General features: G+C 31.1%; 1 protein-coding gene across 1 annotated transcript; it reads right to left on the bottom strand.

The window, feature by feature from the left end:
* Positions 1–297: 297 nt before the first annotated feature.
* Positions 298–4,123, bottom strand: LOC146936325 (O-fucosyltransferase 20-like). The gene is made up of 6 exons (XM_085751247.1): positions 3,325–4,123; positions 2,966–3,131; positions 2,419–2,508; positions 1,906–2,189; positions 1,300–1,558; positions 298–1,136 (listed from the first exon to the last, which is right to left on the bottom strand). The coding sequence occupies exons 1-6, from the start codon at positions 4,026–4,028 to the stop codon at positions 906–908; spliced, it is 1,734 nt and encodes a 577-aa protein (XP_085607373.1). The 5' UTR covers positions 4,029–4,123; the 3' UTR covers positions 298–905.
* Between the last annotated feature and the right edge of the window lie 12,139 nt (positions 4,124–16,262).

Below are 16,262 nucleotides of genomic sequence, written 5' to 3'. Positions count from 1 at the left end.
TCAGTCAATGCGTCAGTTAGTTGCAGAAAAAAGTGAGGGAATTTGCCAGGGGTTATGACAGGGAAAAAGCCAGGCCATATACCAGGGGTTGAGCCCCTCGTTTTTTTCCCAGGGGTGTAACCCCTGGCAAAGGGTTAGCGACGAGCGCTTTTGCGAGTGCTTGTGCCCCTGGGAAATTCCCTCACAAACGTCCAGTTTGCCAGGGATTCTGTCCTTTTGCCAGGGATTTTGCCCCTGGCAAAATGTAATGTTTCTTGTAGTGGCATATTTCAACCTTTCTGTAACCACCATCAGAACTTTTACAATATTGGTGATCTTCAATACCAAATGGCTATAATAAAAATATTTTAATTATACAAATATCCACAAGTATTCATAATAATGAAGTAACAAGAATTACAAAGAAAAAAAGAACATGTATCCTATACATTCACTTTGTATAAAGAATAAAAAAACAATGATCTGTTGTATAAACTACATTTCAATATAACTATCAACCTAACTAAGTATTGATGGGAGTACACCTGCAGGGATGTATGTGTAAAAGAATGGTGCTACTATGAAGCATTGACACAGATACAGACACCAGACACACGACAGTGACAGGTAGACACCAATAACAATTAGAAGTGTCGATGCCGGTCTCGGACACTAGACACGACACTGATACGTAGGCACCAATATAAAGGTGATTAGATGAAATAAAATGCACCGGTGTCATGTCGGTCTCGGACACCAAAAATGTCTTCAGTTAGAAGTGTCGATGCTACATAGGTGCTATGAACTCTCATAGTTTCCCCCTTGAAAGGAGCTTGAAGGGCTTTCAAAGGGATCAAAAAAATGCAACAACCATCCAAAGTGGTAGGGTAACTTTCATATACCAGAATCTTGTGTGAATGTGCAAATCAGGATTGAGCATGTGAGTCATTGCACATGCACTCAGGGACAGGATACTTGGTAACATCTCTCCCATTTTTGTTAGTCCTGAGCTCTGGCTGCCCTAATGAGTCTTGGTGTAGTTCCTTGATAATCCTGTTGAACTCTTCTTCAGAGAGTGAAGAATTTAGAAAATAAGGAAGCATGTGTCTCTTGTTTGGAGTTATATATTTCTTGTGTCCAGTAAATGCCCTGTGACCCTGAAGCACCGACAAGACACAAACATCAGACACGACATTGACACTGTCACGTAGAAACCAGTAATAATTTATGAAAATGTAGTGACTGAATGTAATCACATGTGTCAGATACTAACACGAGTTGGACACTGATGTGTGCCCTTGTCGAACTTGACAATCATACCTGAATCGCACGGCCCATATTTCCTCCATGAGATGGCATAAAAACATCACTCTTCTCAGAGACTATGTAATCTATGGCAGCCATTAGAGAAGCTTTCCTTACAAATGGTTGTAATTCTCCTGGCAAGGCAAGATCTTCCTTATTGTAAAAATTGGGAAACTCTTGAATTAATGGAAGTAAGGCTTCTTTTCCACCCAATGGTTTCCCTCCAGCCCAATAAATTTTTGCATCTTTTGGAGCTCCTAGAGCTTTCAGTAACCTAAATATAAAACCAAAAACATCTATCGTGAAATCTTGTTTTTTACACTCAATTTTGATAATCCATATAAAACATAATAACTATATTCTAATAGCAGACTTGGACATGAAGCACAAACACGGACACATGACATGACACGGATTACGACACACATACACCGATAATAATTTGAGAAAATATAAGTGTTGTATGTAATCGCGAGTGTCAATATTGTGTCCGTGTTTGACATCAACTCATGATGACCACCCACGTCGGTGCTACATAAGTGACCTATTGTAAAAGGGCTACTAAATCATTCTCTTTAGTAATAATAAATAGATAGATCGATCGATAGATAGAAGAATTACCTCATAACTTCGATAACATTCAAAGGACAAAGTCCAGCCATTTTTCTTTGATGGTAAGTCATGTTTGATCTCCCAGTCAAGAGTTCTGGTCTTTGTATTCTCTCATTGTTAATAACCTCATCATACTCAGGAGTTAGACCAGGGAGACAACCTGTCCTCACCCAAACATCTTTTTCCATTCTTAAATGAAGAGCAAGGTAAGGTCCTTTGCTTTTCATTCTCTCTGCGATCTTGTTACCGAGTTCCTCAATTGGCTCAGCAAATCTTAATGCATTAAAAGCAACCTGAAAATTTAGATGACAACTTTCAAAGTCTGCAATTACTTGTCATATAATCAAATTTCTAAAGGGTCTTTTCAGTTGTTTTCTTGGATTTTCCTTGTGGTATGTTAAGAGCTAACTTATTTTCTCGAACGCAATCATCAATCAAAATACACTTCCTCGTGTTCTGACAAATAGCATTGTTCTTTTTATTTTCTAAAACCATTCAAGAAAAGAAGAAACTTTGCTATACCTTGCAACGAAGCTTCTGAAGATCGGAAGGAAGATCCTTTGAAAGCCTTGAATCCAAGCCACGTAAAAGCAAAACACCTTCTCTATTGAACTGCATAGTACAACAAGGATCATATCATATATAATGAGTAAAAGGGGTCTTGTTCAACAGCATCAATACACCTTACTTTTTCCATTCAAGATGAATAATATGCAAAAGCTTATGGTATTTTTTCTACTCAACAATTGCAGGCAACAAATTTGTAGGTACAAGGGTAGCCTCTGATTATATTAATTTCGGTTTCATACTTAACCTATGTAACGAACACTTCAGATTGAAGACGCGTTTGGTGTATGACGCTAACAAAACACCGAAACATACTGTTACAATCAACTATTCGATTTTCACAAATTATTGCTAATGTGGACGTGTCAATGTCGGTATTGTGTCCGATGACCTTGTCTGAAAATGACATCTATGAAATTATTCAACAAATGTACACTGTAGGACACAAAATTATTCACACAGGAACAAGTAAACAAACCAAAAAGCAGTGAACTATTCTTACTCTTCTGAGATATCTTGCACGGATCCAACTCGGAGTGGCATGAAGTGGAGGCCTTCCTTCTACTGGCCTTGTCATTATGTGTGTTGATGGCAATGCTGAAACCACTCTCACATCATTTGCAAGGACTCTTTTGAAGTGTTCTAAATCAAATATGTCACCAAATTCACTGCAACCAAAACGACAATGACATCGGTAATAAATTGAATGTAATCACATGTGTCAGTGTTCAATACCGAAACATGTCAGACACCAAACACGCCTTCAATGTGAAGCGTCAGTGCTAAATAAAATTCAACATAGAAAACGAAAATCATCGTAAACTACGAAAAAGGACGATATTTAATTTATTTAATCTATACCTTTCATCACCCCAAATAACATTGACTTGCAAAACAGGAACAACCAAAGCAGCACCAAGAATCCTAGCAATAACAACAGCATCAACAATCTGATTCCTCTGTTGATTCATCCCACCAGAAACAACAACCATAAGATACTTTCTTCTATCCTTCAAAACCCCTTCACTTTCTCTCCTATAATCATTACTAAAACTCAAACAAGGTTTATATCCCAAACCATTTGGTTTCTTCCAAAACTCACTCTTCTTCTCAAATCCACTAGACCCTTTTGCTTGAAATTGCACATGAGAAACCAAAAACTGTCCTCTTTCTTGTTCTTGTTCTTGTTCTTGTTCTTGCAAAAACTCGTCATTATGGTCATTTTTCAAAGATGTTTTTCTCTCTTTCTGCAAGAGAACACTACTAAGACCAAGTTTGGAAAATGAATGATGATTTGATATTGAGAACTCTTGATGAATCATTGAGCATGGTTTTTGAGGAAATGGGGTGTCAGGGTTGAAACCAAACTTGAACATACCAAAGAAACCAACAAGAAACAGAGCAAGAAACCATAGTGTTGATTTTCTCGTGAAGATGGTTGTTCTTGAAGACTTCTTTGGAGAATCAATGAGAGATTGAAGAGAAGAAGATGAAATGGAGTTTATGATTTGTGATGGAACTGATATGTATGATAACTTCTTTGCATTGTTCTTGGATTTTGCCATTGAGTTTCAGAGAATGTGAGAGAGAGACTCTGTTTTTTCTTCTTTCTGTTGAAGTTCTTGAGAAGAAGAAGAAGAAGAACCATAGAGAGATTCTTATGTGTTTGGTGTGTATTTGTGTCTTTATATAAAAAGAGTTGTTAAACTCAATTTGAAAAAACAAAAAGAGAATCTTAAATATAAGTTTTTATTTTAAATTATTAGATAATACTTTAATTTTTAAAAATATCTTATAAATATTTGTGTGTATCTGTCAAGTATCTGATAAATTATATAACTTAAATTAAAATAATTAATTCCGATATTTCGTGGTTACGTATCTGAAAGTATCCACTGAGTATCGATATCTGATACATATCTGATACAGGTACGTCTCCATTTTGGAGTATCCGGACTTCATAGACTCGTACCAAACCAAATTATATCGGTACCATTGTGTTCACCTTAAAAAAAAAAAAAATCTGAGTTTGGTTCACTTAGTTTTATTTTTGAAGTGGGATTTAGCATTGTTCATGAATTATTGACCATCCAAAAAAAAAGGTTTTGATGGATGGGGTGGGTGTTAATGTGGTGTGTTTGTTAGGAAATTGATCCTAAGGCTTGTTTATGAGTTTAATAATATTTCATCCAATGAGGTGGATGTTCATGACATTAATTTATGTGTTTGTCACATCATCATAATTTTATAAGTGTATTTTAAATTTAATTCTATGTAAGTATAATGCACTAAAATATTTATAGAAGTTGAATCCATATCTTACAATGAGATGAATTTAACTATTGTTTTAACTCTGATGAGCCCCAAAATTTAGAGGTGTTTGTGGTACATCTTATTTCATTAACTCTCTTACTCTTCTTCCTACCTTGTACACTCTTCCTCTTCTTCTCTTCTACTATTCCCTCAATCCAATTATCCCAATTACCCATAATTGAACCAATATGCATATCTCTCTCTAATTTTGGCCATTAGTAATTCATTGTGCAGTAGAAAAGACCAAATAAGAACTTTAACTCATACACAAATTCAATTGAAAAATACATGAAATTAGTGCAATACGAATAAAATGAATTGGAGATGTGGTGTCTTCCTTTCTTGTAATCATGGTACATTGGTTTTTGTTACTCATGGACTCTCCAACAACTTCTGAGGGGAAAAAAAAAGAATTTTAATAAGAAAAGGCTCATATCTAACCCTATATATATTACACATATACTAGTATTAATCGTGGCGTAGCTTGGCCTCCAGCCCTCGAGAGCACACATCGAGCTCCAGATACTTACAATATTGTATTAATGAAGAAAAAATAAATTATGAATGAAAAAAATAATACTTCGTCCATTCTAAATTATAAGTTGTTTTGATCATTTCACACATATTAAAAAATATTATTAATTTTTTTTGAAAAAGAGAAATTGTGAGTTATCTACAAAATTACTCTTAATTAGTGATATAAGAAAGAGAAATTAAAAAAATAATAAATTAAAGAATTGAATGAATAGAATGTAATAATTTGTTAAAAGTATACTAGAAAAAATAAAATAAATGTTTCATTGATATCGTAAAATGATTTATAGTTTAAGATAATCTTTTTCCTCAAAGCACCTTGTAATTTACGACGAAGGGAGTAAAATATATGTTTAGAATTTTGCTTAACAAAAAGAGTATATGTTGTAAAAATAAAAATAAAATGAACAAAGGAAAACATATATATTTTTTCGCTTACCCAAACATAATTTATCATCACACATTGGGTAAAAAATAATAATCATGAATCATGACACCTCAAGCTTCCACCATGTCGCATTTTCTAGTCAACTTAGTGGGTTGTTGCATTCTTATAAAGAAATTCTAATCAATTACGTAGCATATATAATATTCTACTATTCTAAGAAAAAACTTGTTCAAAAACAAGCAAAAATAAATACTTAACCTTTAGAATAGATTGACTGCATGGGATTTAATAATTTTACTGTTAGTATTTAGAAAATCTAATGTCATTAAAATACACTAACTAAAAAAATTGAGAAACAATGGGGTTGGTATGTATATTGTACATGAATATTGAGCCCATTTCACTTGTTCACTCCCTTCACAAAATATATGTTAAATGAAAATAAAAATTTCATGACTTTCCATACATAATATTAATGTTTCTAAAATATACAAAATGAATTCACCCAAACTCTAGCATCTACATACATGCATAGACTTAGTGTATATGTATGATCAAATATGAACTTAAATTTAAAAATGTATGTACAAGCTAAGCATATAGTTGACATGTAAGTATCGCAACTAAAATTTTAAAACATTATGACACCATCATACTAACCTCATGTTTAGCGCATGATCCCATTTTGCTTATAACATTATTAAAAAAAGTCTCATATATTTGTTTATTTTACCACAAGAATTAAACCCAATTGTTTATTGAATGCACCAATATTCTTAAAATCTATTTGCTTTAATCATTTCGTTATCAATAGTGATTAGTTGAGCTGAATTGATTTGTACATAAGTACATTCAACATATTTGGTTGAAGTTTGATTTTTGTAATGAAGTGGTTCTCAATTTAATTTTCTATTATATATTTTTAACTAATACCAACATTAATTTAAGAAATTTAAGAATTATTCCACCAATATAAACTAGACAGGTTTCTTTCATGGGATTAATTAGTAATTTTTCTAATTTATCACCATAGTCGACAAAATGAGTTGAAAAATGATCTTAATTAGAAATCAAAAATTGATTGTTACTTCCTAACTATATATCAATTGATTAATAGTATATTACACCTCAAGAATGATATAATACTAGATTTAGGTCACCTTATTACGTGACTATTGGGTGGTTTAGTTATAATAACTTCTAACTACTTATATTTTAAATTTCAATAAATAAAATTTCACTACTTAGGCACGAGTGGGTGTAATAGTCATGTTACTTGTCTATATGCTCACAACTCTATATTTGGGTTCTGATTCTAGGTACCAAGAATATGAATATTTATTTTCCTTTTCTCATAAAAAAAAAAAAAAAAAAAAAAAAGTCTATGCAGATTTATATATTCTTAGATATTTTTCTTTTGTTGATGATGCAGTTTGCACTCCAACAAAATACTGAAGCTCAAGTGGAACAAACGGTTTGATCTGTCATCATATGATAATTAATTGCAATTTTTTTTTAGCAAGTTTAATTAATTGCTATTATATTTTTGAGTAAAAGGGGCATAATAGATGGTACCAAAAAAAAAAAGGACCATGATGGAAAAACATGTTTCTTTCTAACTTACATAAGAAGAAATTTTATAGTGGACCTAGATTTAAGAACATGCTAAAAACTTGCATATTCGAATGCCAGATCAAAAGAGAGCTACATTCTTAAATTATCACTATTAAAAGTTATCTTCATCTTGAAGTTGGAAGTTTTGTCTCAATTATTGTAGAGTTTAATTATATTGTACTTGTAAAGAGTAATATACTCCACTTGCGATGATGCTAGGTAGAGGCACCAATTTCTAGTAATTTGGAAAAGTGATGGTTTAAGAATGATCTCAAGGTAGGTATTTATAGTGTTTTTGGCCCTTTTTAGTCGTAACAACCTAAGGGGTTGTTTACCGCGGTCAGCAAGTTAATTCCATATACGGGGGAGTGAGTTGACGATATATGCCTTTATCTTTGATTTCTCGCCCAGGGCTTCGTCTTTATTTACATGTCTTGCTATGTGTATTGTCCTCGGATAAGGACAAATGGGAGCAGATAACGAACACTATGTTCCTTATTGTAAGGTTGACGGTGGGGGGCACTCACGTGCCACCCTCGTCCTATTGCTTAGTTTGGGTAAATCCAAATATACTAGTCCACAACTTCCCAAACATGAATCTTGTTAAGGGCGAAGTGGTTTGAAATATATAATATATATATATATATATATATATATATATATATATATATATTTTGCTTCTTAAGCATAATTATGTTTTCAACAGTTTCAGTTTCATCTTTAGTTTTAGATGTGGAAGCTTCTGAAAAAGATTTCCTAGAAATATTACTAGGAACAGAATAAAAATTGTTGGAAGAATATCTAGAAGATATACTTCTTGGTATTTTACAAATTCTCATGATCTTCTAATTGGTGTATATATATATATATATATATATATATATATATATATATATATATATATATATATATATATATATATATATATATATATATGGCGATCCACAACCCCCCAATCACGAGTCCTAAGGGGCGAAGTGGTTTGAAATCCATATGGCGATCCAAGTATGCTCTGACACTATATAATTATTTTATATAACTCATGTTTTCATATCCGTTAATTAACGTGACAACACATCATTGAATACAGATGTAAAATACTTGTACACTGACCGAATATATTAATTAAATTCTTTTTTTTTGACAAAATTAATTAAATTGTTATTATCACAATCAATAATATGTATGACTTTAAAAAAAAGTTATAATTAAATATAAACATTTGCAATTATCTAACAATTATCAATATTGACCGTGTATATGAATCAAATTATACTATTATATATTTATTTTTTTCATTTGGCAATAAGTATTTCATAAGGACCAAAACAAAAGCTCAAAGATAAACCCTTAACATTTTTGTAGTAAAATACTATATTCGTTTTTCTCACTCTTTTAAGTTTGGCCTCAATAGAAAAACGTTTCTGGTGTACATAATTCACTGTTTTATTAAAAATGATAAGAGTCTATTTTGGACAATTTTTTAAAGTCTATTTAGAATTATAAGCACCTTATAATTTTTATTTTTATCAACATAAAATTACTATGTGCAAGAATGGATTGAATATACAAAAAGGTAGTTAATTGACCAAAATCACAAGAGTAACTCATTCATGATTTAAAATCTTCAATATGAAGTATAAAGAATGGAATGAGTCTTTTTCAACCCATATTTTTTTTTGAGGCATTCAACCCAAATAATTGTAAATTGTAATAATATGATATTGGAGTTGTGGTTGAAACTAATATCATGATTACTTTTGCAATTAGGTAGGAATGGTTAGAGGGGGTCGACGAAACTTACCAAATTTGCATAATTAAAAAAGGAGTATTGTACAAGCTAGTTCAATTGGGTTGCACTATAATGGCTATTGTACCATGGGATTTCGATAGTGTAAAATTTAGTCAATTAACTCTTTTTTTATGATAACACAATGTAGATTTTGAATATGCAACTCATTAGTGAATAATATTTCACTTTGAGTATATTTTAAGAAAATAATGTGTGTTTGAATGTTATCCACAAACCAAAATACCACAAAATTCATAGGCCACCACCGAATAATGTGAATGGAAATCTAAAAAATAATGCACTTCCTCACATGGCTTACAATTTGCAAATTATAATATGCAAATTCAAAGAGGTGAAGTAAAGCATTTTTCATAGAGATCTACAAGAAGTATATGTTGGGAAATAAGCCATGTGAATGGATTAGTCCGTTCTGTGTTTCTTGATCAGAATAATCTTCTTGCATGGATTTGGATCTTTGAAATTCCCTAGGAAGTTAACTAGGTTAAATTAAATAAGTTTCATTCGGCTAGAATTTGAATCTTATTAGGAATCCAATAACCGATCACCATTAATGTGAGAATAGTCTTGGTTTCATTGATATATTAGTACTATTAGAAAGAGAACTAATTTTATGGTGATTATGAAAATTATGCTACTAATTTTTTAGGTTCCTTGTGAAACACAAATTAACTTTCCCAAAGTGTTCTAATTGATATTTAATAGAAAAATTCACACAACTACCCGCATTAATTTTTTAAAATTAAATGAAAAGTATATTAGGAATAATAACATTAAGTAGTTTAAAAATAGTTAATTTTTTTTCTAATAATAGTGACAAAAATTTGAGTATATTTTTACTTATACTCGCTTTGTCTCTAAATACAAGCATTCATTTGACAAAAAAAATTGTTCCTAAATTTAAGCTTTAGGGTGTGATAAAGACCGAAGGAGTAAATAAGCACTTATCTTTAAAAACGAAGGGAGTAATAGTGACCAAAGGAAGAACTACTATTTATACATAGTGAAAATAACCGGAAAAAGCTAACTTCCACGAACAACACTTCTTCCATCGAAAATTGCTTGTCCCCCACGTCTTCACTAAGGAAACCGCTGCTTTTGAAATTTGAATTCTTCCTTTTTCGACAACAATTATTTGGCCTCGACCAATTTCCTTCGACTCAAGTCCTGTCGAACTCCAAGGCTTATTTAACTCTTTCAAATGCTAAGTCCAGACCCTGTCAAAATCTCCATGCTGAAGATATTGACTTTAATTTCTGAAAGAACAAAAGTCAACACATGTTGATTGCATTAATTGAGCCTGTCGAAATTACATGCTAACACAAACATCTAAGAATTTCAAGCAATTTCTAACAATTTCTACCACAATTCAATCAATTCTACTCTAATCAACAATTTCTACTCTAATCAACATCTAACAATTCAATTAAATCGCAATAAATATGACAATAATGGAGACAATTTATCCAAAGAAAATATAACAATTCAATAAAAAAAATCAATGCAATAGGATAATAAGTACTTACTTCATTTTGGGATTGTAATTGGCGTTGAACGGCTTAAGCTTGGAGAAAATCGCAATAATGGAGATCAAAACCGCAACAATGGAGTTTTGTAAATCCCTATGGTGCTGTTCTTTGTTTTATAACAAAATCCAACGTGAGTTAACTCACGTTGACTCAAGTGATATACCGAACGTGACTTAAGTCACGCTGGTAATACACCTACGTGATTTAACTCACGTAGGGGTATTTTGGATAGTTCGGTTGGGAGTGAGCTAAACTTGATGGGAGAAGAGCAATTTTCCGTTGTTTTTACTAATGCAGTTACTTGATTTTATGAAGTTAGGCCCAAGCAAGCTAATGGACCTACTATCCATTGTGAAAAAGTCTTTCTACTTTTCACGCCTATACCCCCACTCACTGTTTCTAAATTTCCCTTTTGAAATGATATTTAAAGTAAACATGTTTAAAATTTGCTAGAATTTTTTTAACTTGAATACTTTTAAAGGTTTAAATTATCGGGAGCTGTTATGAATTGTTTAAATTAATATTCTGAAATAAAAAAAATAAGAAATTTTTATACTTTTTTAATTTAATATTAAGAATTTAAAAAGTAAATATGAAAGATATTTTGAGGGACATAGCACGCAAATAAGGATGTTATTGATAAAGATCTAGAATTGGTTCATCGAAGAACCTACATGATCAAAACTTAGAAGTGCTTTAATCAAATATTAAATATAAAAACGTATGTATAACCAAATGAAAAATGATTATAAAATTGTTATTTACACCTACATATTTGATGGACACAGACCATCACCTTTAAGGCCAAATATTAAAGAGTTTTATATGTTAAAACTTAACCTAATTATCAAATCTCTTTCAGCTAACCCCATATAAATGTTAGAATTTTGCTCTCCACCCAGCACGTTTTGCTCGCATCCTGCAAGCCTACCAAAAATACCCTTACGCAAGTTAACTTGCGCAAGTGTTAATTTCTGCGCAAGTTAACTAACGCTATGTGAGTTAACATGTGCAGCGTTAGTTAACTCACGCTGCGTGCTTCCTTAAACAAGGCAGAGCACCTCATTTCCTCATTTCTCATCTAAAATCTCAAAAAATCTCAAAAATCTATCTCAAATCACCCAACTCCAAAATTCCTTCAAATTCAAATCAAACAACACTCCAATAACAAGTAAGTTCTCATGATCAAACACCATTAACCTTTTATGTTTCCATGTTAGATTTTTTCTCTTAAATTAGAAATTTTTTAGATTTAGAGTTTGTTTAAATTTTGGTGTTTTTGGAAGGAAATCATACAATGTTAGGATGTAAATGACTTGTGTTGTTTAAAATGTTTAGATGTTTGCATGTTTATATTTTTTTAGAATTTTTTTTAGAATGAGGGTTTGTTTAAATTTTGATTTTTTTTGCAAGATATGATACAATGTTACATGCAAATGAGTAATATTGCTTAATTAATTAGATGTTTGCATGTTTATGTTGTAGTTATCATTTTTAGGGTTTATGTATAATATGCACACCAAGTGTTTGATTAAATGTTTGAATGAGTTTTTCATTGATTATTTTTAATTTCTATGTGTGTAGATTTGAAACAATGGCCGGGTGGATCGACGTTCATGCAACATTCAACGGCGGAGAACCTCAGAGGTTGAAGGTTCGGTGCCTTGATGTATCGTTAAGAGATCTCAAGGATCAACTGAATGAATTCAACCAATGAGTCAACCCAAGAGACACAAGGAGGGTGCAAAATATTCTGTATAAACGTCCAAAGCTCGACGAGGGGAGCGTATCATTCACTTGGGTGGAGTTAAAGAACGACGAAAACGTGACGAGCATGTTTTGGGAGCACACCAAGTTCCAGTGGATCGATATGCGGGTGACGTTGCTGAGATCAACTGAAGATATCATCAACAGCTTGATTCCGCCAGAAGATCGTCATTAGTTAGGGTAAGGTGCATTCAAACTACAACATTTGTCTCACCTCTGAAATGGGGTAATTCGAACTTGCCAAACGGCGAGGACTCAAGCATTTCGCTCAGCCTTCATGTTTTTCCTTTGAAAAGATTAAATTTTTGTTTGGCTGGTTTAGATGAAGGTATTAAGTGTCAAGGAATGGACCTCATTTCGGTGGCACTGGAATACATTCATCTAAATGAAGCCTAACAAAAATTTATTCTTTTCAAAGGAAAGCATGAATGCTGAGCGAAATGTTTGAGTCCTGTTGTTTGGCAAGTTTGAATTTACCCCATTTAAGAGATAAGACAATTGTTGTAGTTGGAATGCACATTCCAACTACAACAATTGTCTTCCTCTGGATGGGGTAATTCAAACTAGTTAAATGGCAGGACACCGACATTCGACCGGGAGTGTTTTTATTCCATTCTAAATGTTAATTTCTTGTTGGCTTCGTTTAAATGATGGTATCGAAGTGTCAAGGTCTGGACCTCATTCCGTTGGCTCTTAGATACTATCATTTAAAACCAAGACCAACAAGAATTTAACATTTGGAATGGAATAAAAACACTTCTGGACGAATGTCGGAGTCCTGCTTTTTAGCTAGTTTGAATTGACCCCATTCAGAGGTAAGATAATTGTTGTAGTTGGAAGTTACATTTCCGAATGTAATGTAATGATAGTTGACGTACATGTCTTTTATGTAATGTAATGTAATGATACCACAATGTAATGTAACGTAGATGAAATTATATCTAAATAAAATTGTCTAAGAATTAATGTTGTGTACTTATCAAATTTATTTATTCAATACGCCATTTTTATTTGAATTAATGTTGTGTACTTATTATAATTTACTTATTCGATACGCAATATTTATTCGAATTCACGCTATCGCAATATTTATTTGAATTCACGCTGTCGCAATATTTATTTGAATTCACGCTCTCGCAATATTTATTCGAATTCACGCTCTCGCAATATTTATTCGAATTCACGCTCTCGCAATATTTATTCGAATTTTATTCAAGTTTATTTTATTGACTTTATTCTTCTAATTTATTTTTTTTACTTTATTATAAAAAATATATTGCGTTAATTGGACGGTTCTAAAAACTGAAGCACAAACGTTTCTTGGACGGCAGTCAATGGTCTTGACTGTTTTTTACACGTTTTCCACTTGTTTTGACCACGTTTTTTGACTCATTAATTGCTATATACCTAATACCCCCTATAAAAACCCTCACATACTTCCTCTTTTCTTCACATTTTCTCATCCCACTATCCCCCCCCCCCCCCCCCCCCCCCTCTCCCTTCTTCTTTGTTTCTTATTAGTTTCTCGGGTGGTTATACCACTTTAGGTATATACCAGTGGCTTATGGGGAAAGTAGTGGTCGGTCCGGTCGGGAAAAGGGCATCTTGATGTCGTTTTCCCCAGGGCTGAGCACTATTTTCCCCATGAGCTATTTGGCATATACCGAAGAGGGTATCAAATAAGTTTTGACCTCAAGAGAGCATAAAAAAAAAGAAGTAAAAATCAGTCTCATTTGCGCGACTTAACTCGCGTAATGCGTGACTTAACTCACGCATAGGTTACAACGTGCGTTAGTTAAGTCACGCTACGTGACTTAACTTGCGCAAGGGTATTTTTGGTACGCTTGCAGGGTGCGAGTGGAGAGCAAAATTCTAAATGTTATGTTGTAGTGGCATTGTCAATGCAAGAAAGAAACAGCGCTGTGGCCCCAAATCTCCATCGATCACACTCTTTTCTTTATCCTTCTTGTGTTAGCATAGAAAATTATCCCCTTGTTATCCAACAATAAATCATAAATTCTTTCTACTCAATACATGATATACATGAGAAATCTCAGGTTATTCATTTTATTCCATTATTTATTGTATCATTTCTTTCGTATTTTTTTTATCTTCTCATGTTTAACCTTATATCGTTGTTTATATAGTATATCAACTACCGAGGCAACAAAATATAGATCATGAAAATTTGTAATGTTTTCTTATATTTATTTTATGAGTTGGTCTATTAATTTTTTGGCTAAAGTGCAACTTTGGCCCCCTATCTTTCAAACAGTTGCGATTTTGGCCCCCTAAATTTGAAAACTACAATTTTGGTCCCCTATGTTTTAGCACCTTTGCATATTTGGTCATTTTGGTCAATTTTGACCGGTCAACGCCCATGTGGCATGCCACATGGGTAATTATTAAATTAAAAATAAATAAAAAAACATTTTTTAATTAAATAAATGAAAAATCTAATTAAAAACATTTAAAAAATCAGGAAAATTGAAAAATTAATAAAAAAATTGAAAAAAATTCTGAAAATATTAAAAAATTCTGGAAAAATGAAAAATTAATAAAAAAATTGAAAAAAATCTGGAAAATTGAAAATTAATAAAAATGAAAAAATATGGAAAAAATTTAAAAATTCTAGAAAAATAAAAAAATCTGAAAAAATTTAAAAATTCTCGAAAAATTAATAAAAATAAAAAATGATTAAAAATAAAATAATCTAACAAAATGAAAAATAATGAAAAATTCTGAAAAAAACAAAAAAGATTAAAAAATTTTGGAAAAATGAAAAATTAATAAAAAAATTGAAAAAAATATTAAAAAATTTCAAAATTTTCGAAAAAATTAAAAAGATTAATCATGTGTATTTATAAATCGAGCTTAGGTTTTTTCAGTGTATTTTTATGTATTTATAAACCGAGAATAAGGGAAAAAATATGTGTATTTATAAACCGAGCTTAGGTTTTGTGTGTATTTTTCGAAATTTCAAAATTTTCATTAGTATTTTTTCCGGGAATTTTTGTGTATTTATAAACCGGGAATTTTTGTGTATTTATACACTGAAAAAACCTAAGTTCGACATATATACTAATGAAAATTTCGAAATTTCGAAAAATACTAATGAAAAATTTTAATTAGAATTTTAATTAGAATTTCGGCACGTTTCTAATTTTAATTAGAATTTCGAAATTTCCATTAAAATTTTAATTAGAATTTTAATTAGAATTTTCATTAGTATATATGTCGAGCTTAAATTTTTTCAGTGTATAAATACACAAAAATTCCCGGTTTATAAATACACAAAAATTCCCGAAAAAAATACTAATAAAAATTTCGAAATTTCGAAAAATAAACAAAAAACCTAAGCTCGGTTTATAAATACACATATTTTTTCCCTTATTCTCGGTTTATAAATACACAAAAATACACTGAAATTTTTTTGGAAATAAATACACAGAAAAAACCTAAGCTTGGTTTATAAATACACATGATTAATCTTTTTAATTTTTTTGAAATTTTTGAAATTTTTTTATTAATTTTTCATTTTTCCAAATTTTTTTAATCTTTTTTATTTTTTTCAGAATTTTTCATTATTTTTCATTTTATTAGATTATTTTATTTTTTAATCATTTGTTATTTTTATTAATTTTTCGAGAATTTTTAAATTTTTTTCGTATTTTTTCAGATTTTTTTTATTTTTCTAGAATTTTTAAATTTTTTCCATATTTTTTCATTTTTATTAATTTTCAATTTTAAAGAATTTTTTTATATTTTTATTAATTTTTCATTTTTCCAGAATTTTTTAATATTTTCAGAATTTTTTTCAATTTTTCTGATTTTTTAAATGTTT

The sequence above is a fragment of the Medicago sativa genome, chromosome 3 (assembly GCF_051527215.1).
Source record: "Medicago sativa cultivar Bolivia chromosome 3, Bolivia_mono, whole genome shotgun sequence".
NCBI classification, from domain to species: domain Eukaryota; kingdom Viridiplantae; phylum Streptophyta; class Magnoliopsida; order Fabales; family Fabaceae; genus Medicago; species Medicago sativa.
This window is presented reverse-complemented; position numbering and strand designations above follow the sequence as displayed.

Excerpts from the sequence above, each read along its gene's own strand:
- LOC146936325 (XM_085751247.1), bottom strand. The coding sequence starts at position 4,028 with ATGGCAAAATCCAAGAACAATGCAAAGAAGTTATCATACATATCAGTT. Across the intron at positions 2,190-2,418 it reads TTCAGAAGCTTCGTTGCAAG|GTTGCTTTTAATGCATTAAG; the intron begins GTATAGCAAAGT and ends CTAAATTTTCAG. Across the intron at positions 1,559-1,905 it reads AATGTTATCGAAGTTATGAG|GTTACTGAAAGCTCTAGGAG; the intron begins GTAATTCTTCTA and ends TTTTATATTTAG.